A 22,026-nucleotide genomic window follows, 5' to 3' on the forward strand; every position below is an offset into this window, starting at 1 on the left:
CTAGTCACCTCTGAGACACTCCTATCCACCTCTTTCCATCAGTGCTGGCACCTTAAGATCTTTCAGCAGCTTCCCTGTTGCTCTGAGGATAAAGACAGTCCTAGCCTGGCCTGCAAGGCTCCAGCCTTTTTCAGATCCGAGGCTCCTGTACCCCCTCCATGGCGTCGGCCACACCAACCGGGTTCCAGTTGCCCTGGCCTCTCTTATACTCCAGGACCTTTGGATAGGCTAACTCCTCTGTCTGGAGTGCTCTCTCCACCGTCACCCGCTTGCCTAGCATTCAGCACCGTGCAACAGGCCTTTCCACAGATAATCGGTCACCTGTGTTGTCCAGTGTGGTAGCTGCTATTGAGCACTTGAAATGTAGCTGCTTCGACTGAGGAACTGAATTTTATTTCATTTTAATCAATTTAAATATAAATAGCCACATGTGGATAGTAGCTACCATACTGGACAACCCAAGGCCCTAGATCAACTACTATTCATCCTTTAGATCTCAGCTCAAATACCACTGCCTCGGCCTGACCCCCTCAGATTAGGCCAAGGTTCCCTTGTCATATACTCTCCCTGTACCTTTCCTTCAGGGACAAACAGCAAAGTGATGATGTATTATGTGGCAGTCCATTAACGTCTGTCTCCTCCATTAGACTGAAGGTTCTAGGGAGGCAGGGACCATGGCCACCCTCAGTGCTGGCACAACACTGCAAGTAGAGATACAGTTCTTCTCAAAATCTGACTCAAGTCATCCTGGGCAGGGGGTCCACTTGCATTAACTGCTCAGTGTCAGAACTGAAGTTAAAAGTTTTTTTTTTTTTGATAAATCAGACACCTGCAGCAGCTGGAAGGGGGGCAATAGAATTACTTTCTCTCCCCCTTTATAAAATAGCCCTTAAGGACTAAGGCAGATTGATTCTTCCTTTCGTGAATAAACTAGACATCAAGGCTTTGTTATAAGATCTCCTGGGGAATGTCTGGGTCTGGAGAGGGGAGGAGGAACTTGCCTTGTTTTCCCATCCTCAGGGGCATGTGTATATTGGCTCCTCTGCTACCTTCACGTGGGCAATGAAATGGCACGGTGCATCTCTCTGTGCCTTAGTTAGTTCTTGCCTAAATTTGAAGCAAAAAGTCTTGATATGTAAGGGCAATCTCACCCCACTCTCTTTCCCAGTAATAGTTTCTGAGAAAACCAGGAATTCATCAGGAAAAAGGAACAGGAACTAGTATTTATCAAGCACTCTCCTAGGTACCAATAGCCATGGTAGGTGTTTTCATGCCCAGCACTGTATTAAAATTTCAGAACAAGTGGGCCAGGCAGAGACAGTTATCCCCACTATACAGATGAGAAAACTGAGCCTCAGCCCCATCTCACACAGATAGTACAGCAAGGGGCAGAGGCTAAAGTCAAGCACAAGTCGGTCTTACTCCAAAGTCTGTGCTATTCCATTAATTCTTACTGCTGCCAGGATTTCTCAGACCAGCAAATTAGATTTGTCCACGATACTGGTTTATTTTTTTCCACAACTTAATATATCTCCATTATTGCCTCCTTTCATTCCTTGCTTTCCTGTTTCTTACTTGAGAACATGGTTGTACCTTGACCTCGGTTGGCTTTAATTGCTTCTTCTGCATCCGATTTTCCCGTCAAAGAGCCTGGTTCTCCATGGGGGAGTGGGGACTGTGCTAGTTACGCGGAGCTCCAAGCTGGGGCCGGCTATGACCCCAGCGGCCCAGGTCTTTGCTCCCTCTGTCTCTCCTGACATCTTATGGGCCGAGTATTAAGTCGGAAAGTTAAGAGGTGAGCATTACAATTCTAAGCAGCTTTTTGTCAGACAAAAGGATCAATTTTCATTATGTGAGTGGCTACTTAACTATATGCTGTAATGGCTTTGTTGAGCATCCTGAGAACAAACTATCAAGTCCTCAGGATGACATTCTTGGAGTAAAAAAGTACAATTTAAAAACAAAAAGGTCCATTTCTACTATCTGCCAAATAAAGCTCAGGAGGAGTCTTGCACTCACAGTGCACTCCAGCCCCCTCCCTGCCTGGTTAATCCCAGTACCTCCGCATTGTAAATGGAAACACACAGGAGCAAAGATTTTTGCATTTTCCTATCTATTTGTAATACTCATCTTCCTCCAAACACATTTTTTTTTTTGCCCGAAGTGAAACTGTCTTTGTTTTCCCTAAAAAACAATTAGTTTTAACACACCACACACACACACACACACACACACACACACACACACACAATATTAATGCAGCTGAACACTAAAGAAGGTTACAAGATTTGAGCTCAAAGTAAATGTGTATTTATAATATTAGGTGGTCATTCAATAAAGATTATTTCTATCCATATATGTTCATGCACGTATGCTTGTATATGTATGTATCCATAGAGTATTTTCAAAGAAGGGTTTTCTCCCCCATACTTCTGGCAGTTTAGGTTTAAAGGTCAGATTTAAACTATCATCATGTTTCACAATGCAATCTGTGCAGTGCTGGGTAATGAAATGGTTCAGTAAAGGTGCTCGTGGAAATTCTTTTAATTAGGTCTAAGGCTTTTCAGTTGTCAACATGAATAAACCAAGAACCAGTCTCTTGCAAACACAAGGCACAAAATACAAATGTAAGTTACCTTTGAAAAGAGAGATACACTCTTGTAAAAGGAAAGTTATAAAGCATGTTTTTTACAACATATACTTCAATTTTTAAAAAAAAAATACCAGCATCTTTCAACAACAAAATGGACTGCAGATCAACAATAAAGCAGTTACTCTATTGCTAATGAACCAGGACACTAATGCTTGCTTCTAATGAAAAGTATTTGGAGGAAGACTAAAGTTTTTCATACCTAAAAATGTTTATCAGGAGACTGACTTTCTTCATGAGCAAAAGCCACCTCTCCATTTAACTATAATTAATCCTACAGATCAGCGGTCTTTCACTCAGACATGTGAATGTCCCATAATGACTCCTGCAAATTGAATGATATCAATGAAAAATGCACTAGAATGCACTTTTGCCTTTAGCATTATCTGAGGCCCAAAAGATGAGCATATCACAGTAGGAACATCATCAAGACTCCTGCTTTTCAAAGCTGTGTTGACAAACTAAACTATTCAGATTTGGAATTTTCAGCTGTCAGCTCAAAGCTGAATCTAGGGATTGAAATTCACAAGATGAAAACTGCAAGAAAATGGTAGGTTGCTTTGGGAAGTTGGATTGTATTTGCATTGAGCTTGATGGAAAAAGCAAAACTAAATAAATGATTTCAATCACCACCAATAGTTCATATTCAGATGGATACAAAGGTGTTCATAAAAGCCGATCAGCTGGCCTGAGACCTGACGTGGAATGGGACAACCCAAATGGAGCAATGGCTGCATGTAACGAACATGTATAATAAATCCATGCATCGATCAACCAATGAATGTATGTCTAGCAAACCCTGAGTTCAGATCCTGACTCAGCTGCTTGCTATTAGCTGGCTGTCTTCAGGCATCTTATTTTCTTCTCTTCATTTAACAAAAAAGGGGTAAAGTACCTCCCTTTCCCCTCAGGATTATTATGTAGATTGAATGTCAAGATTTTCAAAGCCTCTCACACAGTACCTGGCACACAGCAGGAGCCTAATAGATGCTGATTATTCTTCCACATTAACCCAACTCCAAAGCCAAAACTACCCAAGCCATTATTTTAGCATAAAAAAGAATAATGGGCTCACAATTAACATTTTCTGGGGCATCAATGACTGAAATGTCACTCATTATGCTAAGCCTAGTGGGTTTATCTAGTGACCCAAACTTATGTGTATTTGGGAGTTAATGAAGTGCTTGGTGTTTACAAAGATAAAAGCAGGATTCGGCTCAGCAACAATCCTGGGCTGAATGGATATAGATTTCCATGCTTAGGGATGTAGCCAGGCCGGATCCATGGTGGATCACATGGATACATCCACACAGAGTGAGATATCTCCCAAGGGGATCTGGGCATCTCCACCTCCTCAGGGGAGAAAAAAAAACAAAACAAAACAGGAAGGGGGGTGGTGGGAAGTGTGTATAATAGATGTGTTTCACAGTGTCCCTGCTGTGATGAACAACTTGATCCACTTACAGTTCCAAACACATGATGCATAAAAGAGCTGACAGAAATTCAATTCTTGCAAAGAAAAGCATCTGCTCTCTAGTGGGAACGGCCAAATATTAAGCAGTTTTAAGGCAGGGCAAAGACCTAGAGGAGCACACTTCATTATCTAGATAGCCAGAGTCAAAAACGCAGATCACAAATGAATGAAGAAGTAGCCGAGATTCCAAGCATTAATTACCCAGAGTAAAACGATTCAAGTTAAATCTTTGTTACGACAAATATTAAACCCAGCTGTGTTTATGTAGCAGTTGTGAAAAAGAAGGAAAAAAAGAAATCCGTGTATAATATCTGTGAGCTCTGCCAGTTAATTGAATTCGCTGGCAGCACTTCCTCTATCAGGAGCCAAACATCCTCAAGGATAAAATGTAGCTTTTAAACAGACCTGGGGAAAGCGGAATCAAGAAATTTCAACCAATAAAACACAACTCTTAACTGGTATAAAAGTAAAGTAAAATTCAGTAATGAATGGAAGGAAGTCTCTTAAACATTTACTGCATTCCAGAGCTTGGAGTTGCGGTTTATTGCTGAGGTCTCTTCTGATGTCCCACAGTGCTTCTGCTCCAGCATCTTTAATGAAGTCCCATAAACTCCCATAAAATACTCGATTGTTGACAAATCCTACACACACACACTCAGGGCAAGGCACACTGGATCATGATGCTCCTTTCCTTCCTACATGAAATTTGGAAGTCACGGAGTGGACACTGTCATGGAGAGTGGTCCAACACAGAAGAGAGACCTACAGACAATCCCCTAAAGCATGAGGGACGAATGACTGGATAATGGTGATAGGTGATACTGATAAGAATTCTCTTCAGCAAACTGTCCCCTGACCCAAGTCCAATATCAGATTTAGGGTGGGGAGAGCTTGGCTAGATTCTAGGAACCAGAGAAGCAACAAGAGGTTGGGTCCAACATTCCACCCTTAGTCTAGTCATTACCTGACCTAACTACCTTAGTTGATTCCCCACTGCCCAAAATATGAAGTCCAGACTTGTTTTTATGACAGAAGACCATTTCCCATCTGGTCTTTCCCATCTACTTCTTTGGTCTCATCTTTTGTCCCTCCCAAACACACACCCTGTGCTCCAGCTGGACTAAACTATTATTCCCTGCCCAAACGCATTATACTTTTTTTGTTCACACCTCCAGCCTCAATGCATTCCATTCCCGCTCCCAGTATGCTCGTCTCTCCTTTTCCAGGAACAGTGACTGTTTCTTGTACATCTTTATGTTCCTATGGTCCAAGACACTGAGCACACCTCCAGAAAACTTTGGCTGGATAAATAACCTCCAATCCTGAACTGGCTACTGATCTGCCCTTTTGGGACACTCTGAATGGTTCCTGTGGATGGAAACAAAGCTGCTGGTATAAGTGGGTAGGAGAGCGGCAAGAGACAGGTGCCAGGACAAGTGCCAGGAGAGGCAGGCAGAGACTAGATTATAAAAGGCCATATTACGGAGCTTGAATTTTACTCAGAAGAAAATGAGGAACCATTAAAGGGTTTTAAGTTGAACAGTGACATTCATGTTCCAGATTACGCCTTCATTTACAGCAACAGAGAATGGTCTGGGATTGCAGAAGTGGGGGCAATACTGGCAGCCCAGCCTTCTGTTACCTCTTTTACTAACCAGCCAGTGACCTCACTGGGAATAAGGTGCATGTCTTAATCCATTATACCCAATACAAAGCCTGACACATAGTAGGTGCTCAGGGAATGCCTGTTTTGGTTTCTTTTGTCTTTTCTGGCTTTACTGAGGTCTAATTGACAAATAAAATTATACATATTTGAAGTGCACAAGGTGATGATTTGATAAATGTATATATTTTGAAATAATCATCACAATTAAGTTAATTAACATATTCATCACTTCACATAGTTACTTTTTCTTTGTATGTGATAAGGACACTTAAGATCTACTCTCTTAGCAAATTTCAAGCATGCAATAGAGTATTACTAACTACAGTCACCATAATGTACATTAGATCCTTGGAACTTATTCATGTTATAGTTTGTGACCTTTGACCAACATTTCCCCATAGGAAATACCTGTTGAATGAATAAACATTCTATTAGAGAATACTAACAATACATGTTTTACTGTGGCAGAAGGATCAATTCCACAAGGGTACTAAGTCTACAAGGCCTATACACATAAAGAGTTACATAAGATACTCAAGACAATCAGAGCCCGCCCATCTCCCCACTCGGCATTTTTCTTCCTATTGGGATTTTAAGAATGGGTTTTTTGCAAGGTTTACTATTAGTTCAGACATTTCCCGGGCCAGACTACTAGGCCAGACAGCCTGTGATGTCTGCTCCCTTGCTTCTGGGATTAAATGCATTGTTGACTCACAAGGTAGGATGGCACACCAGCACCTAGGAGGCCCTATAGCAGCATCTCTAGGGTCTGAAGTTTCCGGGCCTTTGGAAAAAACATGGCATAGAGAAGCTCCAGCCAACAAAGCTGTTAGCAATGGCCTAACAAAGCAAGGCCATCTCTGAGCAGACTGCTCTCTCTCCAACCAGCATTCTAAGCGGGGGTACTCCAGAGAAGAGGCAGCAGGCAGACTCCGGGCTTATTTTTTGTTTTTTGGGTTTTTTTGCGGTACACGGGCCTCTCACTGTTGTGGCCTCTTCCATTGCGGAGCACAGGCTCCGGACGCGCAGGCTCAGTGGCCATGGCTCACGGGCCCAGCCGCTCCGCGGCACGTGGGATCTCCCCGGACCGGGGCACGAACCCGTGTCCCCTGCATCAGCAGGCGGACTCTCAACCACTGCGCCACCAGGGAAGCCCTAGACTCCGGGCTTATTTGAATCTGGGCCCTCCTGAACCAAAGTTTTGCCTTTGGACTCCCACAGACAGTCACCTACATGGTATAGCCCAATTTTAATGTGATTTGAACCAGTCCTGAGGTCACAATTAAACAAGATGCTGTCATTCACTCAGTGAAAATTTACTGAGTACATGCTATATATTTAACTCTGGGGCAGATACAAACGTAAAGAAGGAAGAGTTTTTAGTCCCTACCCTAGAGGGGTTGGAAGAGAGGACACAAGAAGCCAAAAATAATTCCGATATAACATGACGAACGCTGTAACAGAAGGATGTACCATGTGCTTTGAGAATACAAAAGATAGAGCAATCAACTACTGAGGGAGGGTCAAGGAAGACTTTACTCTAGAAAGACCAGAAAACTGATTGGAGTTAGAAGAGACTGAAGACAGGAATGTAATTAGGAAGCCATTGTCCATTTTCCAGTTTCACAGCACAGAAGAGAAGTACAGGGTCCAAGTGACTGCTGGGCCTCACACAGGTGACTGGGATAGCTACACATGCATATAGTTTCCACCAAAAAAAAATTATATGAATTTTAAACAATTTTTCAAGAGTAAGTGCTAACTTTCATGTTACTGATAAAAGTGAAAACTGGTATAATCTTTTGGGGGAGGTGGTGGTATTTAAAAGTATGTATCAAAAGCCTTAAATTTTTATATGATTCAGAAATTCTACTTCCAGCAATTCATGGAATTCAAGTAAGTGATATAGAGATTTAGTTACAAATATGTCCATCATACTGCTGTTTAAAAGAATGCAAGGGCTTCCCTGGTGGCGCAGTGGTTGAGAGCCCGCCTGCCAATGCAGGGGACACGGGTTTGTGCCCCGGTCTGGGAGGATCCCACATGCCGCGGAGCGGCTGGGCCTGTGAGCCATGGCCGCTGAGTCTACGTGTCCGGAGCCTGTGCTCCGCAACGGGAGAGGCCACAACAGTGAGAAGCCCGTGTACCGCAAAAAAAAAAAAAGAATGCAAAACTTGAGGGACTTCCCTGGTGGCTCAGTGGTTAAGAATCTGCCTGCTAATGCAGGGGACATGGGTTTGAGCCTTGGTCTGGGAAGATCCCACATGCCGCAGAGCAACTAAGCCCGGTGCGCCACAACTACTGAGCCTGCGCTCTGGAGCCTGTGAGCCACAACTACTGAAGCCCATGTGCTTAGAGCTGTGCTCCGCAACAAGAGAAGCCACTGCAATGAGAAGTCCGCACACCGCAACAAAGAGTAGCCCCCGCTCGCTGCAACTAGAGAAAGCCCGTGCGCAGCAACGAAGGCCCAACACAGCCAAAAACAAATAAATAAAGAAATTTATTTTTTAAAAAAAAGAATGCAAAACTTGAAATTATCAGGCCAAATATATTATGGTGTATTATCCATACAATGAAATGGTAGCTCACACATTAAAAGGTATGAATTTTAATGATTAAAATGGTCACAATATATCAATAGTTTTCCTTTTTTTTTTTTTACTGTGTTGCAGAGTAATGAATGTATTATATTTTGTAAACCAGTATGATATGTATATTATGTATATTTAAGAGTTTCATGAATTGATGCTTACCCATATTATTTGAGATATACTCTGATATTCCTTGTTCAACTCCATTAAAAAAAAAAGCTTGCTGTGACCCACTAAGTTGATTTTATGGTTTCACTAATGGGTGACTACTTGCAATTTGAAGAAATCCATTTTTAGGGTGTAAAGTAAAATCCCAATGGCATTTAGTAATCATGACCAAAGAGTCAAAATGCTTGGCACTCAATTTACCCAGTAAATTGTAGCTGTAATGTACACTGAATTTCTCCTGTCTCTTTTAAAAAGGGAACTCTGATCTTTGCAGATCTTTGCTCTTCCAGATACCTGTACAAAGTGAAGAGTCAAATGTTGAATAAATGAGTTTTCCAAGATCTAGAGTTCAAAGCAGATTGCATATTTTGCTCACTCTTTCATTCATTCGCTCATTCCACAAACACTCATTGAATGCCCCAGTGAGTCATGCATTGTGCCAGGGCTGTGTTCACAACCATGTAAAGCCCAAATGCTTAGGAGGGGAAAGAGTTATTATATAGTACGTGGTATAAAAGAAGTATGGGGAAAATGTTATGAAATCCCAGTGCTGAGCTGTGGAAGCATCACAGAAGTGACAGTTGAGGAGTGCCCTATAGAGCAAATAGGTTTAGCCAAGTAGAGAAGGAACGGTATCCTAACCAGAGGGAATAGCACGGAAAGAAGCATAGAGATGTGAAAGAGCATGAGGCCTTGGGGAATGGGATCACTCTCCTAGTGGCTGGGAAACGGGGTATGAGTACTGAAGTGATGCAAGATGAGGCTGAGAGGTTGCCTGGGGTCAGCGTCCAGCTTGTGAAGAAGCTTGGATGCAGCATAGAAGGACTGGAAACTACTCTGGCCTGGGGCACTGCAGGTGCTCTATAAACAGTATCTTTCTTCCCTTGCCTTCTCCCCCTTCTCACACCAAGGAAGACTGCTCAAGATGGTTTCTCTCTCTTCACATGGTTAGAAACCTCTTGGATATCCCTCAAAAATTCCACCAAGGAAGAACAAGAAGTTTAAGTGATTTAAAACGCATCATTAAGTCATTTGTGATCTTTTTAACCAAAGTATATGGAGAAGAAAGAGAAACTACAGTCCTGAAGACATACAAACCATAAAGCCAAAAGCCAGGATTCAAGTGCTTCAGGAGAGAGGAGGAAAGATGAGTTTTCCATCATAAAACTAGTAATAATCATATCACAGAAAATTTAGAAAATGAGAGAAAAAAATGTTAACTCATAACTTTACTATCCTAATATACCACTGTTGATAATTTAGAAGTTCTTTTAAAAATCTTACTTCTGAGTATCTGGCTGTTTTTCTTAATTGTAGTCATGGTAGATATATCATTCAATATTCTGCTTTTTCCACTGAATTGTATCCTTAGCATTTCCTGTGTTGCCCACATTCTTCATAGCAATCATTTTTAGTGACTGTGTGGTACACTCCATTGAATAGCAGTGGAATAGATCACCTTAAACACTCCCCTTAATTTTGGATATTAAGGTTGTTCCCAACTTCAGTTAACATAAACAATGCTATTTGGTTAGGTGGCTTTCTCCATTTAGAAGAATTTGCCAGAAAAAAACCCTTAAAAGTAGAATTATTGAGTCAAAAGGTAGTACGTATTTTAATGTCCTATTACATATATCACCACATAAGAAAGCCTGATTTAGAAAAGCATTGATCAGGTTACAGAAAGCACGAAGTAAAAGAAAGGAGAGTGTAAGCAGATGGTAAAGGTCACCACATACACGTGCATACACAAAAACCTGTGAGTTTCAGGCCAAAGAATATTAGAAAGGGCCCCGACTGAGCTCTGGGAAATCAGTGATGAGGTGTGGTATGTTCACCTCACTGGAAGCCTGGAAGCGTCTGAGCTCTCTTTTGCCAAGCTTTTAAAAAGCTCTACAAATTTTACCCGTTGGCTAAACAGTGTATACTTAACACTCTGGAAGGAACAAGAGATGTTCTTTAAATTTTAAGAGAGAAACAGATGAAGAGTGCTTGGTTAAATGGCTGCGGAGGGAGGGACATTATGTTTCTGTTCAAAGCATCCACATGGGCTTGAGATAAACATCAGCAACGAAGACCCAATGCAGCCAAAAATAAATAAATAATAAATTTATTTTAAAAAAAATGAAGTCTGTAAACAGGCCTTTACACCAATAAAAGATGGACTATTCTTGCCATATTCCTTCCCCCAAATCCACAGCTAGGGAACAATATAATATTGTCAGTGAAAGCAGTACATTTGCAAGTTTCATGGAACCCAGCAAAGTACAACAGTATTAACCTTGCCAACTCTTTTTTTTTTTTAATGGTACAAAAAGCTAACTAAGATTACAAAATTTAAGACTAAATTGTCTAGGTAACTAGTAGAAAGCCAGAGCCACCCTGCCTCCAAAGTTACCCCTTAACCCATGTTCATAAATCATGTGAAAATCAGCAGAGCTGTTCTGAAAGCTAATCAATATTAGAACTTCCTTTTTAAAATTAATTTCCAAGTCCTCTTTCTTTTTAAAATTTACTTTATCAAGTCATAACTAATATACAATAGAATGCATATATTTAAAAAGTACAGTTCAATGAGTTTTGACAAATATATACATCTGTGTAACCATCACCACAATCAAGAAACAGAACATTTCCTTCACCTCAGAATGTTCCTTCCTGCCCTTTTCATCAGTTCCTGCCTTCTCCATCCCAGGCCGAGGCAACCACTGGCCTGCTTTCACCCACTCTCTTTTAGATTTTAAGTACATGAAATCATATAGTACATTCTCATGTGTCTGGCTTTTTTTGCTCAGTGTAATATATTCAAGATTCATCCATGTTGTTTTGTGTATCACAAGTATGTTACAATGAATAATGACTCATGTAGTAAAAAGTAGGGATAAAATATAGTGTTTCTCCATCTATCAGCTGATGGACATTAGGATTATTACCAGGTATTGTTTACTGTGAATAAAGCTGCTATAAACACTCGTGTACAAACCTGTTTGGATATATATTTTCATTTCTCTTGGATAAATACCCAGGAGTGGGGTTATTGGGTTATATTGCTGGTGTACATTTAACTTCAGAGAAAACTGCCCAACTGTTTTCCAAAGTGGTTGTTCTGTTTTATGCTCCCAATACCAGTGATGAAAGTTTCAGATCAGTTGTTCCACATCCTTCCTAACACTTGTTATTGTCAGTCTTTAAAAAAAATTTTTTTTAAGTCAGGTATGACTTACATATAGTAAAATTTACCACTTTTGGTGGCTAGTTTTATGAATTTTGAAAGATGCACATAGCCATGTAACCATCCCCACAATCAAGATACAGAACAGCTCCGTCACCCCAAATCCCCTCACACCCCTTGATAGTCAGCTGCTCCTCCCAGCCCTGCTCCGGACAACCGCTCATCCGAGTTCTCGCTCAACAGTCTTGCCTATTCCAAAACGTCAAATAAATGGATTATTTCACTTAGCATAATGTGAGATTCATCCATTTTGTTGGATAGATCAGTACTTAGTTTCTTTTGATTGCCAAGTAGTATTCCATTTTACAGGCACACCACTGTCCCTCATCAGTTGAAGGACATCTGGAATGTTTCCAGTTTTTGGCAATTATGAACAAAGCTGCTAAAAACATTCACGTACATGTGTCTGTGTGTACATAAGTTTTCATCTTCTTGTGTGTATACCTAAGACTGAAATTACTTGGTCACAGAGTAAACATTTGTTTAAGATACTCATTTATAAGAAATGCAGTCTTTTTATTTTAGCCATACCAGTGGGTATACAGCAGTACCTTCCTTGTGGTATCAATTTACACCCTCATGGAACATCTTTCCCTGTGCTTACTGGCTATTGTTTTTCTTTTTTCTCTCCAAATCCTTCCTTTAATGTCAGGTAGTGCTTCAACCTAAACACACACAGGATACATACCGTAGAGAAAACGGACCTGAGGGCATCCGAGTCATGGACGGTGTGGTAGGTAAAAACCTTGGCCCAATGCAAAGGAGCAGTCAAGGGCCTGGAAGAAGGATGGTACTCTCTTTCCCCTCTCCATTTCTCTTTCCTACTGGGCTTAAACTAAAGTTTGTGGAAGAGAAAGAGCTTTCAATTAGTGGAACCAATGAGGCCCCAGGGCCTCGGAGGGTAGATTTGGTTGTACAGTATTACAAAATATATTTAAGAAAAAAACAGCCGAGGCCTCCCAGCAGCCCAAGTGTCAGCTGGTCCAGTGGCCCGACCTCTACATGTAGGTGTTGGACCGGGAAGGGGGAGAGAGTGATTGCTGGACACTGGTGTCAGTTCATGATGGAGCAGCATAAGATTTTCCCTGCTCTGTGAACGTGCACATAAACATAGCCCCCTGCCCTCAGCCCTGCTCTGCTGCAAGGAAGCCACTCAGAGTAAGTGACAGCTGGGCACAAAGTGTTCAGTAAGACCAGTTATGGGGTCTAGTGCAGTGAAGTCAGTCATTCATTTAGGACCTATTTTCACACAGGGGCAAGGAAAAACCAGAAACTTCTATCTCACCCTTTAAACTGGGACATTCCAACCTACACAATTACCTGTAACGTGTCTCAGCTCAAAACAGGCCTTAGCTTCTGCTAAGGTTTGAAGTATGGAAAACATACAGTGCAGCTCTTCTCTTGGTCCAAGCTCTAGCTTTCGGCAAGACTGTTGCAGAAGATTTCTAATTGAGAGGCAGAAGCATCTGCGGTGAGGAAGGCAGCTATTGAAGGAATTCCAGGAGCCTGAGGCTGAGTTTGCAGAGCTGAGTGCTATCAGTTTCCTTTTCTACTGGTATCTTCTTCCTTCAGAGCAAACTTCCTCCTTAGGACCTCAGAGGTAAGCATGGCAGGGTCTTCCTCCTTCAATAAACTCCAGTTCAGGTCTTGGCTCTGCTTCACTTGGTGGAAGTCCTTTAGGATACCCATCATATCTGCAAAGCTGCTGGCCTTGGACAGAGAGACGCAGTCATCTTCTTCAGACGAGCTGCAGGTAGCTTTGTGTTCTGGTCTGCAACATTCAGAGCTGGCAGAACAAAGCAGGGGGACTGATGGAAGCTCAGGGACCTGTACCTTGGTCTCCTTGGTGATGTCACTAATGACAAAGGAAGTTGTAGAGTGGAATGAGGATCCAAAACAAGGTAAGGGAGAAGAGACATTTGAACTTCCTGCATCAGCTGACACTATTTTAGCAATCTGGCTGCGCAGGTGGCTCAGCTCATCCTGCAGCTCTTCGGTGCAGCCAAGGGCTGGCACGGCTGGCTTCTTCAAGGCCAGAAGCCTCTCCTGCGACCCACGCAGTTTGGGCAATGAGGCATTGTGCTGAATGACGATCAGAGGGCTGGGCTTGCAGGTGTGCCTCAGGGGGCGTGTATCACTCCTGACCAGGACATAAGTCTCCTCTACATCTGCAGGAATCCAGACGACGTCAGCCAGAGTAGGGACTGGCAGTACATGCCTCAGACACAGGTCAGAGATGTTGGGCAGGGTCTCAAAGGATGCCCGGGGACATGGCTTCAGGGGCAGGTCGGTCCCGATTCTTCTCACTATACTTTGAGTAGCCCCACGCGGCTTGTTTTGCCAGATTGGGATGGTCACATTGGCCTCCATTCCTGACATTTCAACTGGCTCCTGCACTTGAAGCACAAGGCAGCCACAGGGCAGCTCTGGAGGCTTGGAATGGCAGGAGGCGTGAAGCCTTCGTATCAGGCCATTTTAAGAAACATCAGACTTATCTTCCTCAGGGCCCCTCCTGCCACAGCCTTATTGGCCATTTGAATATCTTTTATTGTTGAGTGTCTCTTCAAGTCTTTTGCCTACTTTTTAATTGGGCTGCTGTCTTATTATTCAGTTTAAGGGTTCTTTATATATTCTGGGGAAAAAGTCCTTTTGCAGATATAAGTATCAAGAATATTTTCTCTCAGTCTGTGGCTTGCCCCTTCATTTGTAAAATGGTGACTTTTTTTTTTTTGGCTGCATTGGGTATTCGTTGCTGCGCGCGGGCTTTCTCTAGTTGCGGTGAGTGGGGGCTACTCTCTGTTGCAGTGTGCGGGCTTCATTGCAGTGGCTTCTCTTCTGGCGAAGCACAGGCTCTAGGCGCGCGAGCTTCAGTAGTTGTGGCACATGGGCTCAGTAGTTGTGGCTCGAGGGCTCTAGAGCTTAGGCTCAGTAGTTGTGGTGCATGCGCTTAGTTGCTCCGTGGCATGTGGGATCTTCCAGGACCAGGGCTCGAACCCATGCCCCCTGCACTGGCAGGCAGATTCTTAACCACTGCGCCACCAGGTAAGTCCCTGTGCTTTATGTCTTAACTAAGAAAACTATGCTTACCTTAAGTTCATGAAGATTTTCTCCTATCTTTTCTTCTATTCATTTTATAGTCTTTGCCTCTAAGTTTAGGTCTATAATCCATTTTGGGCTAATACTTGAAAGAGGTAAAAGTCAACACTCATTTTTTTCCATATAGATATCCAGTTCTTCCAGTAGCATTTGTTGAAGAAAACTATCCTTCCTCAATTGAATTACTTTGGCATGTTTGTTGAAGATCAATTAACCATTTATGTGTGGGCCTAATTCTGAACTATTTATTCTGTTCTATTGAACTCTATGTTTACCTACAATGTTGATCTACATTTACTATAACTTTACTGGAAGTCTTAAAAGTAGGTAATACAAGTCCTACAACTTTGTTCTTTTTCAACATTGTTTTGGCTATTCTAGATCTTTCGCATATTCATGTGCATGTTAGAATCAGCTCAAGTTGTTTTTTTTTTTAAGCCATCTGGAATTTGGGCTGGGATTATATTGAATCTATAGATCAATTTAGGAAAAATTAACATCTTAAAAATATTGAGTCTTCCAATCCAAAAAGTGGAGTATCTCTCCATTTGTTTAGGTCTTTTAAATTATTTTCTGAGAAATGTTTTATAGCTTTCAGTATACAAATCTTGCACATATTTTGTTAAATGTATTCCTAAGTATTCTGTGTTTTGTATGCTATTTAAAATGGTACTTTAAAATATTTCATTTTTCAATTGCTCATTACTAGTATATAGAAGTACATTTGGTTTTTATATACTAACCTTATCCTGTACCTTTGCTAAATTTGTTTATGAGACCCCCTTTGGATTTTCCATATACATGATCATGTTGTCTGAATAAAGACAATTTTTCTTCCTTCTTTCTAACCTTTAGGGCTTTTATTTCTTTTCCTTGTCTTAGTGAGTGGTTAGAACCTCCAGTACAATGCTGAATAGAAATGGGAAGAGCTAACAACCTTTTTTTGTTCTCATTCTCAAGGGGAAAGCATTCAGTCTTTCACCACGAAGTATGTTGGCTGTAAGTTCTTCCTAGATGCTCTTTATCACTATGAGGATACCTAGGTTTGCTAAGAGCTTTTATCAAGGACAGATGTTGAATTTTTCCTAAAATACTTTTTTGGCTTATGTTTTGATATAGTTTTCCTTTTTTAGTCTGTTGATATGGTAAATTACACTGATTTTCAAATATTTAACCAATCTGTACACATTTGATCATGATGTATTATCCTTTTTATATTGCTGGATTCAATTTGCTAATATTTTGTTAAAGGTTTTTACATCTATATTTATTAGGTATATTGATCAATATTTTTTTTTTCTTGTAAATTCTTTGTTTGATTTTCATGTCAGGGTAATGCTGACCTCATAAAATAAGGTGGAAGGTGTTCCTTTCCTCTCTATTTTCTGAAAAAGTTAGTGTAAGATGTATCCTAAAATATATGATAGAACTAATCCGTGAAGCTATCTGGGCCTGGAGTCTTCTTTGTGGGAAAGTTTTAATTAATTACAAATTCAAATTTCTTTAATAGAAACAGTACTATTTTTCAACTTTCTATTCCTTCTTCAGTCACTTTATGTTATCTGTGTATTTCAAGGCATTTGTTCATTTCATCCAATTTGTCAAAATTATAGGCATCAAATTGTTCCTAATACTCCCTTAATTCCTTTTTTCTGTTTCTCTTTTTCAAAAATTATACATTTTGGAATATTCTTAGATTCACGGAAAAGTTGCAAAGATAGTAGAGAGAGCGCCCAGATACTCCTCAACGCAGTTTCAGTTTCCCATATCTTACATTACCATGGTGCATTTGTCAAAACTAAGAAACTGACACTGGTACATTATTATTAACTAAACTCCAAACTTTATTGTGATTTCACCAGTTTTTCCATTAATGCGTCTTTTGTATCCTAGAATTCAACCCAGAATTCCAATGTAAAAAAAAATTTTTTTGGGGGGGGGGGGGCTGCACTGCGTGGCATGCGGTATCTTTGTTCCCTGACCAGGGATTGAATCCGTGCCCCCTGCAGTGGAAGCACCGAGTCTTAACCACTGGACTGCCAATGAAGTCCCTGACCTTGATAGTTTTGAGAAGTACTGGTCAGGTATTTGATAGAACGTCCCTAAATTTGAGTTTATCTGAAGGTTCTGTCATGATTTTACTGGGTTTCTGGAAAGAATAACACAAAAGTGACATATCCTCCTCATCACGTCATATCAAGTTTACAGTGATATTCACATGACATCACTTGGTTAAGGTAGTTTCTGCCATTTCTCCACTAAAGTTACTCTTTTTCCCTTTTTATACACTAGTTTTGGAAGTGAGTCACTAAGTCCAGCCCACACTCAAGTGGTGTGTGTGTGTGTGGGGGGGTGGTGCGGACACAGAGATTAAGCTCCTTCTCCTAGACAGGACAATATCTACAGATATTAATTTGAAATTCTTTTATAAGGAAGATTTGTCTCTTCTCCCCTACCAATTCTCTTCATTAGTGTTTGTATGGTATACCTTCTCTACCCTTTTACTTTTCTTCTGACTCTTTAAAGTGGAATTCTTGTAGACAGCATATAATTGGGTCTTACTTTTAAAATATAATTTAATAATCTCCAATAAGTGGAGTATTTAGACCATGTACATTTAATGTAATAATCACTATAGTTGGGTAAATCTATCATCTTGCTAACTTTTCTATTTGTTCCATCTGTGTTTGGTTCCTTTATCCTTCCCGCCTCCAAAATCTTTTGGATCTTCAATATTGGTTTATTAGCTATATACCACTTTTTTTTTTCCTTAGCGGCTCTTCTAAGGTTTACAATATACATTTTAAAAAAATTTATTTATTTTTGGCTGCGTTGGGTCTTCACTGCTGTGCACAGGCTTTCTCTAGTTGTGTCGAGCGGGGGCTGTTCTTCGTTGCAGTGTGCAGGCTTCTTCTCACTGTGGTGGCTTCTCTTGTTGCGGAGCACAGGCTCTAGGCACGCAGGCTCAGTAGTTGTGGCTCATGGGCTCTAGAGCACAGGCTAAGTAGTCGTGGCACACGGGCTTAGTTGCTCTGTGGCATGTGGTATCTTCCCAGACCAGGGCTCGAACCTGTGTCCCCTGCATTGGCAGGCAGATTCTTAACCACTGTGACACGAGGGAAATCCTACAATATACATTTTTAACTTAATAGTCTACTTTCAAATAATATTATAACAGTTTACATATAATTTAAGAACCTTAAAACAGTATACTTCCATTCTCCCCCTGTCCTTTGTCCTACTGCTGTCATACATTTTACTTCTACGTATAGCACATAATACACTGATATTATTTACTTTAAATACTCATTTATCTTTTATTTTTTTGTGATACGTGGGCCTCTCACTGTTGTGGCCTCTTCCGTCGCGGAGCACAGGCTCCGGGCGCGCAGGCTCAGCGGCCATGGCTCACGGGCCCAGCCGCTCCACGGCACGTGGGATCTTCCCTGACCGGGGCACGAACCCGTGTCCCCTGCATCGGCAGGCAGACTCTCAACCACTGCGCCACCAGGGAAGCCCTTGCCTTTATTTTTGAAGGATATTTACACTGGATATAGATTTCGAGGTTGAAGAAAATTTTCCTTCATTACTTTAAAAATGTCATTCCATTATCTTCTGGTTCATGTTGTTTCTTACAAGAAGTCTTCCGTAATCACTTTTTTCTTTTACATAATGTGTCTTTCTTCTTTAGCTAATTTTAAACTTTTCTTTGTATCACTTGTTTTGAGTAATTATCATGATGCACCTTTGTGTGGTTTTGTTTGCGTCTATTATGCTCGAGGTTCATTCAGCTTCCTGGAACTGAGTTGATTGTTTTCATCAAAACTGAAAAAAAATTGTCTGTAATCTCATTAAATATTTTTTCTGTCTCTCTCCACCCTCCTCTCCTTCTAGGATTCTAATTACATGTATGTTAGTCCTCTTGATATTGTGCTATATGGGTCCTCGAGGTTCTGTCAACCTTTTTCAGTCTTTTTCCTTTCTATGCTTCATAATGGATAGTTTGTATTGCTATGTCTTCGAGTTCATTGATCATTTGTGCTGTAGTGTCTAATATCGTTTTAATCCTATCAGTGAAATTTTCATTCCAGGTATTATATCTTTCACCTCTAGATATTCCCTTTCATTCATTCTTTTTATATCTTCCATTTCTCTCCTCATTTAGTTCAAGTCTTCCTTTAAATTCATGAGCATACTTATAACTTTTATAATGTCTATCTTAAGGTTCTCATCTGCTAATTCCATCATATCGTCATTTTTGAGTTTGTTTCTGTTAACTAATTTTTCTCTTGGTTACGGGTTACATTTTTCCTGATTCTCAACATGTCTAGTATTTTTTTTTAACATCTTTATTAGAGTATAATTGCTTTACAATGGTGTGTTAGTTTCTGCTTTATAACAAAGTGAATCAGTTATACATATGTCCCCATATCTCTTCCCTATTGCATCTCCGTCCCTCCCACCCTCCCTATCCCACCCCTCTAGGTGGTCACAAAGCACTGAACTGACCTCCCGCTGCTATGCAGCTGCTTCCCACTAGCTAGCTACTTTACGTTTGGTAGTGTATATATGTCCATGCCACTCTCTCACTTTGTCACAGCTTCCCCTTCCCCTTCCCCGTATCCTCCGGTCCATTCTCTAGTAGGTCTGCATCTTTATTCCCGTCTTGCCCCTAGGTTTTTCTGACCTGTTTTTTTAGATTCCATATATATGTGTTAGCATACGGTATTTGTTTTTCTCTTTCTGACTTACTTCACTCTGTATGACAGTCTCTAGGTCCATCCACCTCACTACAAATAACTCAGTTTCGTTCTTTTTTATGGCTGAGTAATATTCTGTTGTATATATGTGCCACATCTTCTTTAACCATTCATCTGTTGATGGACAGTTAGGTTGCTTCCATGTCCTGGCTATTGTAAATAGAGCTGCAATGAACATTTTGGTACATGACTCTTTTTGAATTATGGTTTTCTCAGGGTATATGCCCAGTAGTGGGTTTGCTGGGTTGTATGGTAGTTCTATTATTAGTTTTTTAAGGAACCTCCATACTGTTCTCCAAAGTGGCTGTATCAATTTACATTCCCACCTGTCTAGTATTTTTTTTGATAGGATGCTAGATATTGTGAACGTTACATTGTTGGGTGTCAGATTTTGTTGTCTTTTTTAAAAGAGGGTTGAAGTTTACTTTGACCGGTTAATTTTCCTGTATATCAGGTTGATCCTGATAAGGCTTAAAAAGAAATGGTTTTGTTTAAAAGTTTTTACTGAAGTTTAACATACATGCATAAAAGTACACATATCATTTGTGTACAGCTTGATAAATTCTTGCCCACGTACTTGGCACTCAGATCAAAAGCCAGCACATTACCAGTACCACAGAAGATCTGTCTTGTGTTCCTCAAGGCTTGATTTTAAGCTGTGTTAGGGCAGGGCTAAAATCATCTTTACCCTAGAGCTAATTTAGACTACTACACCAAGGCATGGCCTCTGTGGGTCTCTAACGACTGCCTGAGTGATCAACGAGATCTTACTCTGGCCGGCTGGAGCTTGAATGGCTCCTACCCTTAGGAGCTCCCCTCTACACACGGGCAGATCAGCCTACAGACTCAATTCAGATTTTTGCTGAGTAGCTCCCTCCTATCTGGTACTCTGACCCACAAATTTAAACCACCTCTCCCTCAAACTCAGATCTCTACCCCCTTGATTCAGCAAGATGGTGTGCTTTGCTGGGGAGTCCCCTCTGGCAACAGGGTCCAGAAAATGCCTCAAGGCAGAAAGCCAGGGGGATCACAGGCCTCATCTCAATTGCTTCCTTTCTCTCAGGGATTATATTCCTGCACTGCTTGTTGTCCAATACGTGAAAACAGCTGTTTTCATATTTGCCCAGAGTTTTATTTGTAAATGGAGGGAGGAGAAATTCAGTTCCAATTATTCCATCATGGCTAGAAGCAGAACAAAGGCCTCTTTTAATAAAATTTCCAGCATGGATGCCATGTTTTGCAAGATTTCATCTACCAAAATAACCCAATCCACATGTCCCTTCCATCCTTCCATCTATCTATTCAGCGGCTGCTACATCCCTCGGAAACAAAGATGAATAAAACTTGATTCCTGCCCTCAAAGAACTCACAATTAAAAGAGAAAGCCAGAAATGTGTAATAAATTATACCGCTGGATGGTAAGTATAATTTTATAAGCAATATAAGGGTTTGAGAGGACAAAGAGAAAGGTACGGTCAAATCTACTTGGAGAGGTCAGGGAAGGTTTTTACAGACTTAGGTTTAGCCTAAGTTTTGAAAAATGAGTTTCATTTTTCATTAGTGATTGACAGATGGGGTAGGACACTTGAGACAAAAGAAACTGTATGCAAAGTATAAAGTCATGAAACAACATGTAAGCTTGGGAGAACTACTAATTCCAAACACCTATAACATAGGGTTTGAAGCAGGGACAGGAAAGAGCTAAAGTTATGGGAAAAAATGGGAGGATCCTATCATAAAGGAGGGCCCTGCATGCCACGCTAACCATCATCTGCATCCGTAATTCATCACTGACTCCCACCTACAGAGCTCATAGGATAGCTGCGTTATACATATTATATTCATTACAGTTAGCTCACACAACCACATAGTATAAGGAAACCAGGCTCAGAGAGCTTACATAATTTTGCCCAAGGTCACATGATTAGTAAGTGAAGAAGCCAGAATTTAAACAAAGGTCTGATTCCAAAGCCAACAAAAGGAACTTGCCTCTAATCTGTAGGCACTGGGAAGTTATAGAAGGATGTTTTTGTCTTCAGAACTTGTTTTGTTTTTAAAATTATATTGATTGATGAAATGGTTTTCAGTAGGAAGAAATAAAGTTGAATTGATGTTTTGGAAAGCGCTCTCTAGTACATGAGGAAGAAGGGCTGGAGTCTGAAGAACCAGTTCAGAGGCTGCTGGAAACAGTACAGGAGAGAAATAAGAGCTTGGACTAGGTGGTGTTTAGGAGGGATGGAGACAAGGATTTGGGAAAGTTTAAGAAGCAGAATCCGTCAGATGCAGTAAACAAGTAGCTTTGGCAAAAGGGGAGATTGTGAGGTCAACTGTGGACACGCTGATACACTGAAAGGACCTGGTTCTGTACCACGAGCAGAGGATGCAAAGG

General features: G+C 40.9%; 2 protein-coding genes across 7 annotated transcripts in view; both read right to left on the reverse strand.

Annotated features, from left to right (window-relative positions):
• DENND1A (DENN domain containing 1A) overlaps positions 1-22,026 on the reverse strand; it is a 537,874-nt gene that overhangs the window by 162,818 nt on the left and 353,030 nt on the right. The window lies entirely within an intron of this gene.
• On the reverse strand, positions 13,318-14,542 carry LOC114884071 (mitochondrial fission regulator 1-like). Of its 2 annotated transcripts, XM_029202631.1 has the most exons (2): positions 13,707-14,542; positions 13,340-13,636 (listed from the first exon to the last, which is right to left on the reverse strand). In XM_029202631.1, the coding sequence occupies exons 1-2, from the start codon at positions 14,158-14,160 to the stop codon at positions 13,470-13,472; spliced, it is 621 nt and encodes a 206-aa protein (XP_029058464.1). In that variant the 5' UTR covers positions 14,161-14,542; the 3' UTR covers positions 13,340-13,469. The 2 variants fall into 2 exon arrangements, with proteins under 2 accessions (XP_029058463.1, XP_029058464.1); XM_029202630.1 differs by having other exon boundaries at positions 13,318-14,542.

Source organism: Monodon monoceros, unplaced genomic scaffold, assembly GCF_005190385.1.
Source record: "Monodon monoceros isolate NGI ecotype Baffin Bay Population unplaced genomic scaffold, NGI_Narwhal_1 Super_Scaffold_5, whole genome shotgun sequence".
Taxonomy (NCBI): domain Eukaryota; kingdom Metazoa; phylum Chordata; class Mammalia; order Artiodactyla; family Monodontidae; genus Monodon; species Monodon monoceros.